The following is a 19,951-nucleotide window of genomic DNA, read 5'->3' as shown; positions in this document are numbered from 1 at the left end:
ATGGCTTTTGGATAGTGTAATACTCCCTCTAAAAGAGCAGGTACATAATTTGGCAGTGCTCCTCAACCCTGCCTTGTTCCTGGAACCCAAGCAGAGGTAGAAACTGTATGCATTTTTGAAGAGCTTCTGTTAGTCAACTAGCTGCAACCTTTCCTCTCTGCAACCCTGTATCTGCCATCCATATATTGGTAACCTTTCACCTTGATTAGTAGGATGCACTCAACATGGTGCTGCTACCAAAGATAACTTGGAAACTTCAGGTAGTGCAGACTTTAGCAATATACATTTTAACTAACACATGGAATTGGGAACATAATATTCCTAATGTGCTACAGCTACACAGCTTTGAATCCAGGCTGAATTCCAGGTGGTAGTTATTGCTATGAAAGCTCTAATGTTTCAGGGTGCTATGTAAAAGCCTTCACTTAAGCAGGTGGTGGAAACTAGTAAGTTTTTATCAGAGCAATATGGTGTTTGCATTATTGCTATTCCTATGTTTCAGTAGTTTGTGATTTAATGATTATTTTATTAGTTGTTAATTGTGACAACAAATCACAGTGACCTACTCACAGGGTTGTTGCGAGAGCAAAGAGAGTAAAGCACTTTGCAAATTAGAAGTATTTTATAAAAGGATAACAAATAGAAATTAATTCCATAGCAACTGTATCACAAAATATATTTTGAGTCTTGTACATGTTATAATTAGTTCAGTTTCCAATGAAGCTGAATTCCTTATGGGCTTGAACGCAAGTTTAATCAAGAGTACAACAGAAAAAGTAAAAATGGCTATCTTCCATTAATATGCCCAATAATATTTGAACTTTCCACTTTTACTAAAAGAATTATACTATCAGACTTGAGTATACTAAACTGAACACATTGTACGTGGCAAGATGACACAGAAATAATTTCTGTTGGAAAGCACTGGATGAATTATTTTCTAGCATAATAGTAGTAGAAAATAAATGTGTCATGTAAAATGATTAAGTTCTTCCTATGCAAATCTATTCCATATGGAATGGCAGCATCCTGCTAGGAAATGACAGCCCCTAAATATCAAATGTCCTTGGGTTATAATGTGACAGCAAGAAATGACTCATTTTTTGTATCAGCTAAGGATAACTTTGACATTTTAAAAATTTCCATCTATCAGACATTGCCCATCCATAGAAAAGTGACAGAAGAGGACAGTTCCAGTATGGGAAAGATCAGACTCTAACATGGGTCGAACATGGTCTGGCGAAAAGATATGAAAAAACAAAACACCCAACCTGGAACTTTTTTGAAAACTGAGCAAAATATAGTTTAGTTTTTATACAGTAGAATATCTTTTATCACACTGATATATCTGAATTTGAGTATTTTCAGTCTGATAAAAATTTAAAATGACATTGGAAATGGCTGGGTGATTACTGTTTTTAGCTTTGACTTAAGTTCAGTTAGGCCACAGTCCTATGCTATCTGGGGAATGCTGGGAGTTGCAGGACTTTTTTCTATCTAAAAATGCAAAGGATTGCACCCTTAGTCAAATTCTTAAATCTAAGAAATGCATAAGCCTACCAACTGCAGAACAGGTTGCTTGACTGCAACACTTTCAGAAGTCAAACAAGTATGTGACTAAAGGTAGATAACTTGTAAGAGTATATAAACGCTTTTTTCTTAAAGCCGTTATTTTGAAGATAGGGTCATAGGTCCTGGGAATATCATAACTTGTTTTATTATAATTTCTATAAAAACTCCAACAACTTGGGGGCAACGAGCGAGAGAGATACTTTCAAAGAGAATAGATCTTAAATTGAATATTAGAGTGGGATGCCTGTCTCCTTTACACATGTAACAAAAAATCTGATTTAATTATATTCTGTTCAGTGAATATAATGTTGTTGCTAAATAACCACTGAATCGCAAGACATTAGGCTTATAAAAGAGGGTTTTTTTCATTAAAGACTAAGAACTGTGTCATTCCACTAGTGCAAATGACATTGCACTAGCAGAAACTAGGTTTTGGACTATGCACAAGAGGAGAATCCAACTAAAGTTACGTTTTTGCAAGCACAGTTGTGCAACTTGTTGCACATTATGTTTGCATAACAGGTTGTGCATCACATTTGCACAACCATTTGTGTAATCAGTTGTGAATCATGCAGAGCTCCACTAGCGCTATATCAGTTTCTGGAATGACACTCTTGGATATTGCCCCAAGTCTGCAATCCTACACACACTTACCTGGAAGTAAGTCCCACTGAACAAATGGGGCTTACCTCTGAGTAAATATGCATTACTGTATTGTGAATTACCAATGACCAAAATTTAACTTACATTATATACAACTGTCATTCAGCTCATGGGAAGCAAAACACCAAGCACTACTACTAGACAAGCACCAATAATTTCAATCTGATCTCCTGGTTACCAGAAAATAAGTATGAAATTACTCAAACTTTCAAAGTCCAACCATGTCAGTCCATTGATTGCCCTACCCAGCCAGCCAGCCAGCCAGCTACTGCATAATGGTTTATTTCTTCCGTGAAAACCTAAGCCACTCTGACAAATAAGAATTATACACCCCCATCCAGTTTATTTTTTATATTTATTTTCCCATTTGATTGTTCACATTGCTGAATAATATCAGTGTAGGCAGCATATCAGCTCAATTATTCACATATAAAATAGAAAGCTTACTGCTATAATTTTTATATTTCCAACTTCAATGCATAAACAGAAGGGTAAACATCAGAGACAGACTGATTTAAAATATATGCTTTAATACTTTAGTATTAGTATAGAGGTAAAATAGTTATTTTTATCCAAATAACACATCAATCCATCAACAATGGCCTCATTGAGGCAATTATGTAAGGATTCTTAAACTTGGCTCTTTTTTCTGGTTTGTAAGCCAAAGTACCCCAGTTTAAATGTAACAGGGAACTCTGACTTAATGCACATCAGGATCGACGTGCCAAAGCTTGTGTGTGGCTGGGGGGGTGGGGTCAATGGAAGAGACTGTGGCCATGATGCTCATCTACAGATTCATAAACCACAGTCAATGTAACCATCCAGCCTGTTGATCAGGCATAAGTCTTGGATTTATCTTTGATTAATGTGTTCTTAATATTAATTCCTGTTGCTATTCCTTGCTGCTTTTTCCTGTATACTATAGCAAAACTACCATTCTTCCTCTCTGCCCCCTATGCAGACCATTCATTTTTCTCACTGTACTGACCATGGGGCTGTTGGCACGACACGACAGCTCAGTATGGGTTATTTAACCCATGGTGAGACTGAGATGCATGTGGGGTGTGTGCGGCAAACAGTTTGAATATGCTATCCCTACTTGTCACGTTGTGTGAACCTGGCAAGTGTGGGGTAATTGTTTAACCCTCGCATAACTCATGCTCGCCAGGTTTGCACAGCACAACCCCCAAGCAAGGGGTGGGATGGGGTGTTGCATATACAATTTGGTGCCTCTAGGCGCCACAACCCATTATGGGTTAAATATTCCACAACAAGTAGAGAGTCACTACTCTCGAACTACCTACACTGGCTTCCTGTCTTCTCCTATATTCATCACAAACTCTGCCCTTATTTTCAAATCCTTCCATAGCTTTCCCTACCTTATCTCTGCACCTATATAGCTGCCCATGATTTTCTGCTTCTCTAGCTCCAGCACTCTCCACCTATCAAAAATCTTCTGCTTCTTACATTACTCTCTTGCTCCCCTTACACCTGAAACTCTCTCCCAGAAAACCCATGTGATGTCACCTGTCTCTTCTTCTAAATCCTTCCTCAAAGCCCACCTTTCTGTGAAGCCTTTGGCTTTATCCCATAAGTCTTTATCCCATCCTGAAACTAAGCCTAAATGTGTAATAACTGAACTGAAATCATATTCCTCATCTGTTACCCTCTCCACCATCTTCCTCTGTAGCTATCAGGGGGCCCTAGCCGGCTTCTTTCAGTCTACTCCAGTAGCCAACTCCAGACACAGACAAAGGATTCTTTTCAAGGCTTTATTCCTTTTACAACTTAATAACTCTATCACCAGTGACTAAGCTATGAACAGCAGAGTAACTTATGCCCCTGGGTTGGAAACAGCTGGTCCCCGTTTGAACGAGAATCACTTGCAGACCCTGAACTTATGGGCTAGGGAGAGTCCCTCCCCATTTCCCTTGGGTCCTCTGGACGCGACTTTTGCTTGCGCGCCAAACGGGCGCTACGCCTCCTTTCCGCACCCTCCATAGCTTGTCGCTCTTTGCGTCTGCGTTGAGCAACCACCCAGCCCTCCTCCTGCACTCCTTCACTCCCAGGACCGCTATCTATGTCTGGAATGCTGGCAGGAGGAATCCCTGCCAGCTGCAAGGCCTGGGAGGGATGAGCGCGCTCCTCTCCCACGGACAGCTGTTCCTCCTCAGAATCAGAACTGCTCTGAGGTTCTATGGGCTCAGTGTCCACCCCGACAGTAGCGTCCTAGTGTATGGATTTTAAAGTTGAAGCTTTTCAGAAAGAAACCTTTTTGTTTGTTACTATCTAGAATGCCATGCACATTGACAGTGCTGTATAAATTCTAATTTATACATGAATAAATGTAAATGAATACAGACAGGACATGAATGAATAAATGAATACAGACAGGACATGTGTTCACATATAAAGAACTGTAATGAAAGGCGCTACAAGATATAAAGATACAGATTATAATGCACTGCAAACTGTATACAAAGCTGACTGAGATTCAGAAGTCCTAAACTGGGCCAGTCTTTGTGCCATACGGTTTGAAATGGTGCAATTCATTTAATCCAATAAAAGCTTCCAAATGAAAATGCATTATTCATGATAGCAGCCTGGCTCCAGATACATGTATACAGTAAAATCCATCACTATATTAGCAATCTAGCTAATATGAAAAAAAATGCCTGCCTTCAAACAAATAGAAGAAAAAGCGAAGATTCCTGTAGCAAGAAAAGGATTCATTGATTTAATTTTCATCCTACTGATTTTATTATGCAGTTTTTGGTTCAACTGGATAATTTTAAATGGATTGCTGCTTTTTAAATAACACAGCCATAGCCATACTGTTTTCCTATCTGACCATGCACAGTTGCTGATAGAGGCATTTTGGATTTTTATCCACGATATAGCAAGTTCAAGCACTGCCTTCCTGGATAACAAAGAACACTACAGGGGAAAAAAATCCATCTGACTTGTGCACCGGCTTGCTATACTGGAGTACTAGCCAGTGTTATGAGGCAGAGTTCCTATTTCAAGGGAAACGGATATACATGATAAATGGACTACGGGTATTCCACATTCCAATCATCGTTTGACAATGTACCTTAATTTGTATACGTCTGAAAGTCAATCGCTGAGGCTCAAGCACTTTTATATTAGCCCCAGAAAAATATATATTCAAGTAGTAAATGTAAGGGCTTGACCCAGATCTACTGAATCCAGACCCAGCAGTCTTCCAAATTATCCTGATAAGAGAACGTATGAAAGTCTGCATTCAGTCTGCTGCTACAAATGCATCATTTGCACGTGGAAGATCCTGATAAACTCAAGAGAACCCGATTTTCCTCCTCCTGACTGCCTATGCCTGCATGGGTGCAGAGGAAGTGAGGGGTTATTATAATGAATCAGAGGTCCATGCATTCTTCCCATATTCATAACTAGCTCTCCCTCTTCACTCAGCTCACATTACATATGATCTGGAGCATGAGTACATTGCATCAAGGGAAAATGGGTTATATGAGATGTGCATAGAACTCCTATTCACCCAAATGGGCTTCTGCAATGCCGGCATAGCTGCCTGTACATGCATGTAGGCAGTGGGAGAAGGAAAAGGCTTTGTTGAGCCCTGTTTGGATCCCCTGTATATGTGCACTGAACCCAAAATGGACTGAATAATGTTTTAAAGACAGAAGGACTGTGGATCCTACAAAACCTAAGGGCACTACTTACTTCTCCCACTACTTCAATGATGTCTCCAACTTTTAACTCCAGTTCATCTTCATTCTGAGGCATGTAGCTGAAAGCCACCTGACATCTTCTCCGTCTATTTTGCTCACCTAAATAAAAATAAAAATTATAACATTTGTGTTTAAAAGTATTAATGACCATGAAGCTATTTTACCTTTCTAAACACACACTTGTGAAAATTGCTGCTAATATAGCAGAATTATCACAAAATATATTTTGAGCGGCTGCAGCGTTTTAGCAAATGAATGCTAAAACCTCTGGGAAAGCAAACATCTATATAAAACATTTATATTATGCTTTCCCCCCTCAATAAAGTAGCGAACAGCATTATGCAGTAATCTCTCTCTCTTTCTCTCTCTCTCTCTCAAATCGACACATAAAAGAAATAGAATAAACCTTTAATTTGTATTCGTGAGTTTTCCATTTCATATTCTAAGTTATAATTTAAATTCTCCCCTTCTTCCTGCATCCCTCACTTCAATTTTAAACCAGTATTTATATATTACCTGATTCATGGGCTACCAAGGTACATGTATGGTAATAGCCTCATGGTTTGCTCATCATTAACAGCATGCAATGGAGCAATTTTTACTAATAATACGAAGATGTAGTTAAAGTCAGCTTATTTAATCAAGAAATTTTAAACAATCTTTCCTTAACAGCAAGACCTATTAGCTAGAATGGAAAAACAGAGTTTTTCCTCCACCACATGTTTCCAACTAGTTTTGTCACAACTTGCTATAAAAAGCAGTATCCATTAATATGAATCTTACCTCCTCTAATCAGCAACAAACTCCACAAATTTCAGTAAATGTTTTCTGTGAACACTCACAAATTTCAATAAGTATTTTCAGTGAGCACTATTGGTAATTATAGGTGATAAAATGGAGAAGGGTTACACTATTGTACCTCAATTTTCCTTTAGTGAAGAATAATGGTTTACTTTTGATTTTCATTGCATAGGATGTATTTTGACATAACCAATAAATACACAAATCAGTTATTAAGAGCCAAGACATGGTATTTTCTAAATTACTCTACAGTTCTTCCAAACTATGTGGGGAGGGAAGGGAAAGCCATCCTGACATTTTAGGCCCAGTTCTATTACTTACCCTGGGTGTTCTTTTAATTGAAAAAGTATTGTTCTCAAGAAAAATTAAAAGTGTATTAGTTAAAAGTGTATTATTCTCAGGAAAAAATGAGTTATTGCTTAATGTATTTGCAGCAAGTTTCATATGAACTAAATTCTGAGTACAGAAGACACCACTGATAGAGGAATGGATAGTTAGACGATTGGATATAGCAAATGAACTTGTATTCAGTAGCTCTTGCTGCCTAGCCTACATTCTTCAATTGCAATTTAACACTAAAGGAAAATTGAGGTACAATAGCACAGCCTGTAATTAGATGACCCTGCTGATCACATATAGTGCTGTGCACAAGTCAGAAGAGCACAGTATCCACTGCCTTGGGTCCTGAATGTGAGTCTATTTGCCATATAGCACTGGAAATTGGTCTGTTTCCCATATAGCATAGGACCTCAACTAGAACAGTAACCTATATATGGAGGCCTATCTTAAAATACAGCATATATTTTCTGAATATAGCTTTCTAATGCACAAATAACTTTTTGTAACCAAGAACAGTAAAATTAACACAATCAAAGATTGTATCCAATATTAGTCTAACTTAAGCCTTATTTGTTTCAATGGGTCTAATCTAATTAGGCCTGAAACTGGATACAACTCATTGGGTTTTATTATTTATAAAGCTAACATACTGTAGAAAAGTTAAGTAAAACTAAACGTCTCTGATGGCCTTAATTCTGACCCAGGATATTCCTTTTATAATCCAGAGTATTGGCAGCACTGGAGAAGGAAATGGCAACCCACTCCTGTATTCTTGCCAAGAAAACCCCATGGAACGTATCACAAGGCTAAAAGATATGACGCCAGAAGATAAGCCCCTCAGGTCAGAAGGTGTCCAATATACTACTGGGGAAGAGCAGAGGGTATTTCCAAGTAGCGCCAGAAAGAGTGAAGCGGCTGGGCCAAAGCCGAAAGGACACTCAGCTGTGGATGTGTCTGGTGGTGAAAAGAAAATCCGATGCTGTAAAGAACAATATTGTTTAGGAACCTGGAATGTAAGATCAATGAATCAAGGTAAGCTGGAGGTGGTCAAACATGAGATGGCAAGATTGAACATCGACATCATGGGAATCAGCGAACTCAAATGGACACACATGGGTGAACTTAATTCAGGTGACCATTATATCTACTACTGTGGGCAAGAATCCCTTAGAAGAAATGGAGTAGCACTCATAGTCAAGAAAAGGGTAGGAAAAGCAGTACTGGGGTACAATCTCAAAAACAATAGAATGATCTTAGTACGAATCCAAGGCAAACCATTCAACATCACAGTAATTCAAGTCTATGCCCCAACCACTGAGGCCGAAGAAGCTGAGGTTGATCGGTTCTATGAAGACCTACAACACCTTCTAGAACTAACACCAAAAAAAGATGTCCTTTTCATCATAGGGGATTGGGATGCTAAAGTAGGAAGTCAAGAAATCACCGGGATAACAGGTAAGCATGGCCTTGGTGTACAAAATGAAGCAGGACAAAGGCTAATAGAGTTTTACCAAGAGAACACGCTGATCATAGCAAACACTCTTTTCCAACAGCACAAGAGGCGACACTACACATGGACATCACCAGATGGTCAATATCGAAATCAGATTGATTATGTCCTTTGCAGCCAAAGATGGAGAAGCTCTATACAGTCAGTCAAAACAAGACCTGGAGCTGACTGTGGCCCAGATCATGAGCTTCTTGTTGCAAAATTTCAGCTTAAATTGAGGAACGTAGGGAAAACCACTAAACCATTCAGGTATGACCTAAATCATATCCCTTATGAATATACAGTGGAGGTGAGGAATAGATTTCAGGGATTAGACCTGATAGACAGAGTGCCTGAGGAACTATGGATGGAGGTCCATCACATTGTTCAGGAGGCAGCAACGAAATCCATCCCAAAGGAAAAGAAATGCAAGAAAGCCAAGTGGCTGTCTGATGAGGCTTTACAAGTAGCTGAGGAAAGAAGGGAAGCGAAAAGCAAGGGAGAAATGGGAAGATATACCCAACTGAATGCAGATTTCCAGAGAATAGCAAGGAGAGGCAAGAAGGCCTTCTTAAATGAACAATGCAAAGAAATCGAGGAAAACAACAGAATGGGAAAGACTAGAGATCTCTTAAAGAAATCAGAGATATCGAGGGAACGTTTTGTGCAAAGACGGGCATGATAAAGGACAAAGAAGGCAGGGACCTAACAGAAGCAGATGAGATTAAGAAGATGTGGAAAGAATACACAGAAGAACTAGACAGGAAAGATCTTAATGTCCCTGATAGCCATGATAGTGCGGACACTGAATTTGAGCCGGACATCCTCGAGAGTGAAGTCAAGTGGGCCTTAGGAAGCATTACTAACAACAAAGCTAGCAGAGATGACAGTATTCCAGCTGAGCTATTTAAGATCCTAAAAGATGATGCTGTTAAAGTGCTGCACTCAATATGCCAACGAATTTGGAACACTCAACAGTGGCCACAAGACTGGAAAAGGTCAGTTTACATTCCAATTCCAAAGAAGGGCAATGCCAAAAAGTGTTCAAACTACCGTACAATTGTGCTCATTTCACATGCCAGCAAGGTTATGCTCAAAATCCTACAAGCTAGGCTTCAGCAGCATGTGAACCGAGAACTAACAGAAGTACAAGCTGGGTTTCGAAGAGGCAGAGGAACTAGAGATCAAATGGCCAACATTCGCTGGATCATGGAGAAAGCAAGAGAATTCCAGAAAAACGTCTATTTCTGCTTCATTGACTACGCTAAAGCCTTTGATTGTGTGGATCACAACAAACTGTGGCAAATTCTTAAAGAGATAGGAGTACCAGACCACCTTACCTGTCTCCTGAGAAACCTGTACAAGGGACAAGAAGCAACAGTAAGTACCAGACATGGAACTAATTGGTTCAAAATTGGGAAAGGAGTACGACAAGGCTGTATATTGTCACCCTGCTTATTTAACTTCTATACAGAGTACATCATGAGAAACACCAGGTTGGATGAATCACAGGTCGGAATTAAGATTGCCGGGAGAATTATCAACAACCTCAGATACGCAGACGATACCACCCTAATGGCAGAAAGCGAAAAGGATCTAAAGAGCCTCTTGTTGAGGGTGAAAGTGGAAAGTACAAAAGCTGGTTTGAAACTCAACATTAAAAAAAACTCAGATCATGGCATCTGGCCCCATCACTTCCTGGCATATGGAAGGGGAAGAAATGGAAGCAGTGACAGATTTTATTTTCTCGGGCTTCAAGATCACCGCAGACGGTGACTGTAGCCATGAAATTAAAAGACGCTTGCTCCTTGGGAGGAAAGCTATGGCCAACCTAGACAGCATAGTAAGAAGCAGAGACATCACCTTGCCGACAAAGGTCTGCATAATCAAAGCTATGGTTTTCCCAGTAGTAACGTATGGCTGTGAGAGCTGGACTATAAGGAAGGCTGAGCGCCGAAGAATTGATGCTTTCGAACTGTGGTGCTGGAGAAGACTCTTACGAATCCCCTGGACTGCAAGGAGGTCAAATCAGTCAATCCTAAAGGAAATCAACTCTGAGTGCTCATTGGAAGGACAGATACTGAAGCTGAAGCTCAAATATTTTGGCCACCTAATGCGAAGAGAAAACTCCCTGGAAAGGACCCTGATGCTGGGAAAGACTCAAGGCAAAAGGAGAAGGGGATGGCAGAGGATGAGATGGCTAGATAGCATCACCGATGCAATGAATATGAACTTGAGCACGCTCCGGGAGAGAGCGCAGGACAGGAAGGCCTGGCGTGCTATGGTCCATGGGGTCACGAAGAGTCAGACACGACTTAACGACTGAACAACAAATTGGCAGCATACAGAATGTTCACCACCTGAAACAGAAAACTCCTGCAACTTGACAGATATATTCTTGATTGTACAAATGTAGCTACTCTTCATTCTCTTGGGATTTAATACATTTAATCCCTTATTCTAAAATAATTAAAAAAACTTACTTTTAGTGCTCCCCCCCATGTTTTCATCTCCAAAATACATGACTGGCTTTGGTAAAAGAAAGGTACGTCATTGTTAGCAACATAGTTGTATGAAAGTGAAATATTTTATTTATAGTGTATCAGTTTTTATTCAGTCTTCTGTTTAAATGAGATATTCTCTGTTCTCTTGTTAAACTAAGATGTTTTTAGTTTCTATCTTAGCTTGTATTATAGAGTAAGTTCCTCCTGAGCTAGAAGCTTGTAGGTCACACATATGCAGGCTCTAATTGCTATCTAATCCATGACATTCTTGAAGGAGTGCTCAGAATCAAGCTGCAGTATGTCCATTTATACAACTAACCATCCTGAAGAAACACTCACCAGGAAGAAGCCTCAATTACACTTCTCATGTTAAAAGATTTATTATTACTTCTTGCCTACAGTGGAGCAATTCCTATAATCAAAAGTAACCGTGCCATACAAAAGGGGCATTTTATATACTTCTTGGTAATTAAGTTGTTAACCTAAACTTTAGTACTATGCCAGCAAGACGCAAGCCATGAGAGTGAAACTGGTAAGGGCAGGAATGAAAATCACTGGACTAAAGTTGTTGGCCAACTATCGAAAAGGTTAGAAGGAACGGCAGTATTAACCTGCCATACTTACATAATTCTACAGTAAACATTTGTTGTTCAGACAATACCAAGCCCTTTGGAGTACCAGAACGCTAAGAACTGATCACTTTTGGCAATATAAATTCCATGTGCAGGAGTTCTCGATCTGGTTCATTACTGCAGTAGGGTTAAAGTCTCCCTACCCCCTGACTAGAGTCCCATTCCAGATTGGGTCCCCTGTGCTTTCGAGTAAAAAAAGAAAAACAGGTATGTCTTTAAAATAACACTTAAATTGACCAAGTTCCCTTGGTGGGGAGACCCATTTGCATACAACAGAGGAGGGAATGGCTAATGATTGCTCTTCTATGGTCCACCCCTTGAGAACCAAAGGAGGCCTGATACAGAAGAAGGCTCAGTGTGGGTCCTGCCTTTCCACCTAGCCCTTATGTGCAACTTCAGTAGATCAATGTCCAACTTTGCTATGGAATATGGTTGGCTGATTCTTGATAGAAATGGGAAGGAATTTTAGAAGGCCTCCAGTTTGGTGGGTGGGAGTGGTGGTTGTTGGGGTTGGATTTTTAACCTCCCACAGAAAATTTATCTGAATACTGATTATTTGTCCAATGTAATAGACTGTGATGATTCTCAATAACAAAACTGGCAGGAACTACAGTGGGTGGGCTCACTGTAAATCTTGATGTGAAGCCCACTTAAGGGTATACAGAACAGTTCAACAGCTGGCTATCAGATGCATCACCAAGTTGGTGATTACCAACAGCATCAAGCAACTCACATTACCTGCTACACTAAGCATAGTCTTCCCACCAAGTTTACATAGCAGACTGGTTTGGTTTCCCTGTCATCAGCCAGGCTTCCCACTTTACCTAAAAATTATGGAGGATGGAAATAATAAAAAATATGGCATATTTTCAACCCAGCTTCGTGTGATCCAAATCTCTCTTCCCCTCCACTTCCTGCTGTGGAAACAAATGTTTTCTTTTGGGTTCGGTCTTAAGTTTTCTTTCTTGCAGGTAACAAAAAAAAAAGTTTGTATGTCCCATTCTCTTATATGGACAACAAGTGTAGAAATGTGTTTATTAGCAACTGGGAAGTAGGGTAACAGAGTTTATATAATTTCTAATCTGAATGATAGAGGAAATTTTAAAAACCAATTTTAATGTAAATTATATTAATATTTTCATTTTAAAATGTTATATATTTATACTTGTATATTTCATCCAACAATACCAAGTATTTTTCCAGAATCCTGAAATATCCAAGCCAAATCCAAAGATGTTTTAAGAAAACTGTTCAAAATATATAATCTAATTCTATTATTTCTGCACTATCCTAGTAGGTCTCCTTGGAAACCAGACTTTGTCTCTAAAAATTGTATTTGAGGATTTGCTTACAGTATAGTTTGAATGGCTACTAAAATGAGCCAAACACAGACAGAAGTTAGAAAAACTTATCATGAAAATAGTTCTTTGAAGGGCATGACAAATAAATTTAATGAATATTTTAAATGTTTTATTTCTAGTAGATGTCCCCCCCCCCCAAAAAAAAATTTCCCACTGTATTTTAAGCAGGGATGTAAATTTAATTGGTAGATCAAGCAAAAATATAAGTTGGTTCATTAGTGTGGGGCAGTTTTAATCAGTGGGGCTTTAAACAGTTATTCTATGAGAGAATGAAAAAAAGAAAATAACAGTCTAATTCTAACTTCTAACAGTCAGGAAACCATGAATTAAATATTTCATATCTTTACAGCAATTAATACTCACATGGGAAGGGAGGGATACCCCAGGGAAGGAGCCTGGGGAAGGAGGACCAGCCAGCAGCTGCACCGGGTGGACCCTGAGCCTGAGCCTGCTTCTGCCCCCGCCAACAGGTACTTAAGGCGGGGCTGCCGGAGGTTGCTCGGGAAGGAGCCTGGGGAAGGAGGACCAGCCAGCAGCTACACCGGGTGGATCCTGAGCCTGCTTCTGCCCCCGCCCACAGGTACTTAAGGCGGGGCTGCCAGAGGCTGCTGGGGAAGGAGCCTGGGGAAGGAGGACCAGCCAGCAGCTGCACCGGGTGTATCCTGAGCCTGCTTCTGACCCCGCCCACAGGTACTTAAGGAGGGGCTGCCAGAGGCAGTGCCTCGGCACGCGCCTCGGCATCGTGCCAAGTGCGACGCTAAGTGCGCACTTAGCATTGCACTTGGAGTCGCGTAGGATCTGACGACCCACCCACCTGCCTCTCCAGAGACACCAGCAGCCACAGTACCAGCAGCAAATAGCAGCAGCAGAGGGCAGCAGCTTAAAGACAAGGGGAAAGGGGCAAACATGGACTTTATCTGCTCCTTCTTAGCTGCTGTTCTCTTTTATCTCTTTTATCTTTTATATTCTTTTAAACTGTTGTGCATTTTATATTCTAACATTTTAATATGTGCCTGGGAGGACTATTGGGCAACTCAGGGGGTCAGGGAGGTGCCACCATAACTGTGGTCACGGGCAGGGGGAGGTATGGCATTGGGGGATTAACAGGCCAGCTGACGAGAAGAGGGGCGAGACACCTTACAGCTGTCCCCTCTTCTGGTTCTTCCCCGAACCTGATGGTTCCTGGCAGCCTTACCAGTCTGCCCTTGGGTCTGGTGGTGCTGCTGCTGAATGCCAGGTCGGCCCAAAATAAAATCTCCCTCATCCATGATTTGATTGTGGATGAGGGGGCTGACCTGGCATGTATTACTGAGACCTGGGCGGGGGAACTGGGAGGGGTCACTCTCTCCCAGCTGTGCCCTCCTGGGTACTCGGTGCAGCACCAACACCGACTTGAGGGTCGGGGAGGGGAGGTTGCCGTGGTCTATAGGAATTCAATCTCCCTCTCCAGGCTTCCTGCTCATTCGAGTGCAGATCTTGAGTATTTGTACCTTGTGTTGGATACCCGGGACAGATTAGGGATTCTGTTGGTGTACCGCCCACCCCGCTGCCCATCAGACTCCCTGCCTGAGCTGACGGAGGTGGTCTCGGACTTGGTGTTGAGGACCCCCAGGATGATGGTCCTGGGGGATCTCAACTTCCATGCCGAGGCCGCTGTATCCGGGGCGGCTCAGGACTTCATGGCTGCCATGACAACCATGGGGCTGTCCCAACATGTCATCGGCCCAACGCGTATAAAAGGACACACGCTTGATCTGGTTTTCTCGACTGGGCAGGAGGATGGTGATCTGAAAGTGGAGGAATTAACATCTGTCCCTTTGTCATGGTCAGATCACTTCCTGCTGAGGTTTAGACTCCTGGCAGCCTTCCCCCTCTGCAAGGGTGGGGGACCTATTAAAATGGTCCGCCCCCGGAGATTAATGGATTCCAATGGATTCCAGAGGGCTCTGGGGGATTTTCCTGCTGGTATGGCTGGTGCTCCTGTCGAAGCCCAGGTCGCTCTGTGGAATGCAGAGATGACTCGGGCGGTTGACACGATCGCGCCCAAGCGCCCTCTCCCTCTGAGCAGAGCCCGGCCAGCTCCTTGGTATACACCTGAGCTGAGGGCAATGAAGCAAGAGGGGAGACGGCTAGAACGCAGGTGGAGGAAAACTCGTGCTGAGTCTGACTGAACACAGGTAAGAGCCCACTATCGAGCCTACTCTGTGGCGGTGAGGGTGGCAAAGAGACAGTTCTTTTCCACCAGCATTGCATCTTCTCAGTATCGTCCAGCGGAGCTTTTCCAAGTGGTTCGCGGCCTGTTACATTCTGGGCCAGGGAGAGAGACGGTGGAACCCTCGGTAGTACGCTGTGACAAGTTTGCATGGCACTTTGAGGATAAAGTTGCTCAGATTCGTCATGAATTGGACACCACCATTAATGCAGTTCCATTAGTAGAGGCGTTCAGAGCACTGTCTGGTCCAGTTTCATTGGATGAGTTTCAGTTACTGAGGCCTGAGGATGCGGACAAGGTGCTTGGCCAAGTCCGATCGACCACTTGTGTGCTTGACCCTTGCCCTTCATGGCTTATTAAATCAAACAAGGAGGGGTTGTCCGGCTGGGTCCAGGAGGTTGTAAATTCCTCCTTGAGAGAGGGAGTGGTGCCTGCCGCTTTAAAAGAGGCAGTAATTAGACCACTCCTGAAAAAGCCTAACCTGGACCCAGAGGATGTTAACAATTATAGGCCAGTGGCCAACATCCCCTTCCTGGGCAAGGTGCTTGAGTGGGTGGTTGTAGGACAGCTCCAGGCACTGTTGAATGAAACGGATTATCTAGATCCATTTCAATCGGGCTTCAGGCCTGGTTTTGGAACGGAAACTGCCTTGGTCGCCCTGTGGGATGACCTCTGCCGGGAGAGGGACAGGGGGAGTGCGACCCTGTTGATTCTCCTGGACCTCTCAGCGGCTTTCGATACCATCGACCATGGTATCCTTCTGGATAGGTTGTCTGGGTTAGGAGTTGGAGGTACTGCACTACAGTGGTTCCGCTCCTACTTGGTTGGCCGATTCCAGAAGGTGGCGCTGGGGGATTATTGCTCTGTGCCATGACAATTATGCCATGGGGTTCCACAGGGCTCTATTTTATCCCCCATGCTGTTTAACATCTACATGAAACCGCTGGGGGAGGTTATCCGGAGGTGTGGGCTGAGGTGCCATCAATATGCGGATGACACCCAGCTCTACCTCTCTTTCTCATCAAACCCAGGTGAGGCAGTGGCTGTTCTGAATCAGTGCCTGGGCACGGTAATGGACTGGATGAGGGCCAATAAACTGAAACTCAATCCAGACAAGACGGAGGTACTGTTAGTGGGTGGTTCGTCTGCCTGGCTAGGTGATATTCAACCTGTTCTGGAGGGGGTTGCACTCCCCCTAAAGGATCAGGTTTGTAGTTTGGGGGTGCTCTTGGATCCAGAACTGTCACTTGAGGCACAGGTGAACTCAGTGGCACGGAGCACTTTTTATCAGCTTAGGCTGGTATACCAACTACGCCCTTATCTGGACAGAGATAGCCTAGCTACAGTTATCCATGCTCTGATAACTTCTCGTCTGGATTACTGCAATGCGTTATACGTGGGGCTGCCTTTGAAAACGGTCCGGAAACTTCAGCTGGTCCAAAATAGGGCAGCAAGATTGTTAACAGGGACTGGCCTGCGAGCTCATATTACGCCAGTACTTTTCCAGCTGCACTGGCTGCCAGTCCATTTCCAGGCCCAATTCAAAGTGCTGGTGTTTACATTCAAAGCCCTTAACGGCTTGGGGCCAGGTTACCTGAAGGATCGCCTCCTCCCATATGTGCCTGCCCGGACCTTAAGATCATCATCAGCGGCCCTTGTCCGTGAGCCCCTGCCAAAGGAAGTGAGGCAGGTGGCTACTAGGAGGAGGGCTTTTTCTGCTGTGGCACCCCGGCTCTGGAATGAGCTCCCTAGTGAGGTTCGCCTGGCGCCTACATTGTATTCCTTTCGGCGCCAGGTGAAGACCTTTCTATTTTCCCAGGCATTTTAGCATTTTAGCTTTCTAAATTTTTATCTTTGCTGTTTTAAAACTGTATTTTAAACTCTTGCACTGCTGCTAGGTTTTATTGTGGTTGTATTGTTATATTGTGGTTTTAATGTTCTATATATTTTAGATTGTTTTATTGTGTGCTGTTTGGTTTTAATTTTTGTGAACCGCCCAGAGAGCTTCGGCTATTGGGCGGTATAGAAATGAAATGAATGAATGAATGAATAAATAAATAAATAAACAAATTTATGATTACGGTTTACATTCTAAAAAACTCTAAAGGGCTCCTATTCTTCTTCAGATTTCTTCTCACTAACTCTCCCTTGTTTAAGGTACATATCCCAGGTGATTTTATTCAGTTTCGCAAGGCCCCAGAACTCAACATACCATTCTCTCAGGTGAGGACTTTTTTTGGTTTCCCGATATTTAGCATAGTTTAATCTTGCTGCTAATATTAGACTGAAAAGTAGTACCTCTTTATTTCTTGGCACCACTCCTTTCAATTTTGTTTATAAACAAACCTTAAAGGCTAGGGAAAGGTCTCTCCAAAATTTTTGAATGGTTAAACCTTGCAAATGTATTTAAATTTAATTTATTACAGTGTTTTAAGAACAATCCCTGTCAATGAATAAGTCTGAAAAAGTTATGTGAAAATTGGTTATATATATGGATTTTTCTGGGGAACTCTGACAGCAGGGTTTTTACTTTAAAAACAAAACAAAATCCTACTTGGAGGTCAAACTCCAGTTTTCCTAACCTGTGTCTCCATAGGAATCATGCCAAAAGCAGTCCCACAGAGGCAAGTGTTAAACAAGCAGCAGGCATCAGTTATTGTTTATATTATTAAACTTGCTAATAATCTGTGGGACAGTCTTGGTACTAATTATGGAGGCAGGAAGTTGCCTGGTCCATCATCTCGCTTCCAGTCTTTCTCTATCTCTATCCCCAACTCCACTGAATCTGGAAGCCCAAGAGAAGCAGCAGTGGCAATTCCTATTTAACTGCAACATCAGTTCAGTTCAGTTCAGTTCAGTTTGCACATAAAGCCATCTTTCATTCTGTCTTAAGGCAGAAGGGAAACAAAACTCCTTGTACACAGTGGGAGACTTTCTACATGAGGCATTTATGCTATTAACTTTTTCTAATAAGGAATGTCTGGTATATCCGTGTATGTGTGAATTTGAAGAACGTGCGGGACGGCACTATTGCACTCATATCCTGCTTGTCAGCTTCTCCACAGGAATCTGGGTGGCCACTATGGGAACAGAATGCTGGACTAGATTGCACTTTCATGTGATATAGCATAGCTTATATGTTCTTAGGTATATGCCAGAGAAGGATTCTTCAGTCTGAGATTGCATATAGCTTATTCTGTGAAGCCACTTGAGCCAGAGTCTGAAACAGGCTGGGTTGTGGGTCTTTCAGAATCATTATGGTTAACATAACCAGACTATGTTTGCCAGGATAAAAATTTATCAAGCACACCTGAATAATTTCCAGATGGTACATTTTCTGCGTGAATGAAGGACCATTATGCAATCCAATAAAAAATGTTGATTTCTACTTAAAAGTCCTAATTAAAAAAAAACCCACATGTTGATGTTATCGTAACACCGTGGAGTGTCGACAGAAATTCAGATCTGTACAAAAACCACCTTTCTCCCTTTATGAAGCTAGCCTGATATCAGTATTTGGATTAATACACACGCACACCTGCAGTAAAGAAAGCTGTATAAAATGCAAGGGAGTATTTAAGTAAATCACTACCTTGCATTGGAAGGCAGTTGTGGATAAACAAAGGCAGCCAGATAACACACATCAGAACCGTACCATTTCCAAAAGAGATAAATCAATTTCTTTGTGATAAAATCTGCACAAATAATCTATGAGCTCAATCATGATCCACCTGCTATTCTAGTTTTTATCTGTATGTCAAATAACCACCTATGCTTAATGCATTACACTGTAATGAAGATATCATTAATTATCATGGCAGTGACTGACAGACTCACACAAATGAGTATAAATCTTCTCTGTCCAAGTATGAAATTGAAAAACTAACTAATAGTGGTTCTTGGACAACCAATATAAAAACTACAACAGTTACTGTCCTTACAGCTTGTCATGGAAACTTCAGAGGACACACCAGTAAGGAAGCTAGATAACAACGTTATCAGCTCTCTCAAATATGAACAGCAACCCAACTCCACCAAGATGTAACTATGGCCAGTGGAACCTAGTGATTAAACCAAGGGTTCCAACCTTTTTGGTACTGTAGACACATTTGAAATGTTGAGAAAGTGCCGTAGGTGCCTTCTCCTAGTCACTCTTCCCCCATCCTAGGTTGCTCCGTCCCTCTGCCAGAGAGAGAGAGAGAGAGAGAGAGAGAGAGAGAGAGAGAGATCCCCCTTCCCACATTCACACTTTGCTTTCCCATGAGGTTTAGGTAAGGTCAGATCCAACAGAATTAACATGGATCCTCTTGAACTTGCATGATTTCTACATGGGTTCCTCCCCAAACCCAAATCAAATTAAAGCTTACATTGGTGTCTATAGACTGCACAGTAAAAGTACAAATCTGGCACTTGCCATTGTCACTGCCACCATGCTTCAAAAATATAACACAGCTTCTCATGATTTAAAAACAAACAAACATAAAATCACAGGACACATCTGTGGATCCAAGATAACCTATGATTTGATGGTGGTTTTGTGGGAACCCCTTGTAAAAATCTATAAGGCTCTGTGCCTCAGATATACCCACTAAAAACACTACTGTGAAACTTTGAAAACTGAATAAAAATGCTAATGAAAGTAAAAAATAT

The 19,951-nt window shown here is 41.8% G+C and overlaps 1 protein-coding gene across 10 annotated transcripts in view; it reads right to left on the bottom strand.

Annotated features, from left to right (window-relative positions):
- SH3KBP1 (SH3 domain containing kinase binding protein 1) overlaps positions 1 to 19,951 on the bottom strand; it is a 244,810-nt gene that overhangs the window by 122,537 nt on the left and 102,322 nt on the right. For all 10 annotated transcript variants that reach the window (XM_084844051.1, XM_084844056.1, XM_084844061.1 and 7 more), the window contains one exon: positions 5,956 to 6,062. In XM_084844051.1, coding sequence (XP_084700177.1) covers positions 5,956 to 6,062 — 107 coding nt within the window. The remainder of the gene's footprint in view (positions 1 to 5,955; positions 6,063 to 19,951) is intronic.

The sequence above is a fragment of the Heloderma suspectum genome, chromosome 3 (genome assembly GCF_057233095.1).
Source record: "Heloderma suspectum isolate Gila_16-S chromosome 3, 16-S_ref, whole genome shotgun sequence".
NCBI classification, from domain to species: Eukaryota; Metazoa; Chordata; class Lepidosauria; order Squamata; family Helodermatidae; genus Heloderma; species Heloderma suspectum.
The sequence above is the reverse complement of the archived record's forward strand: the minus strand, read 5'-3'. Positions and strand labels throughout refer to the sequence as shown.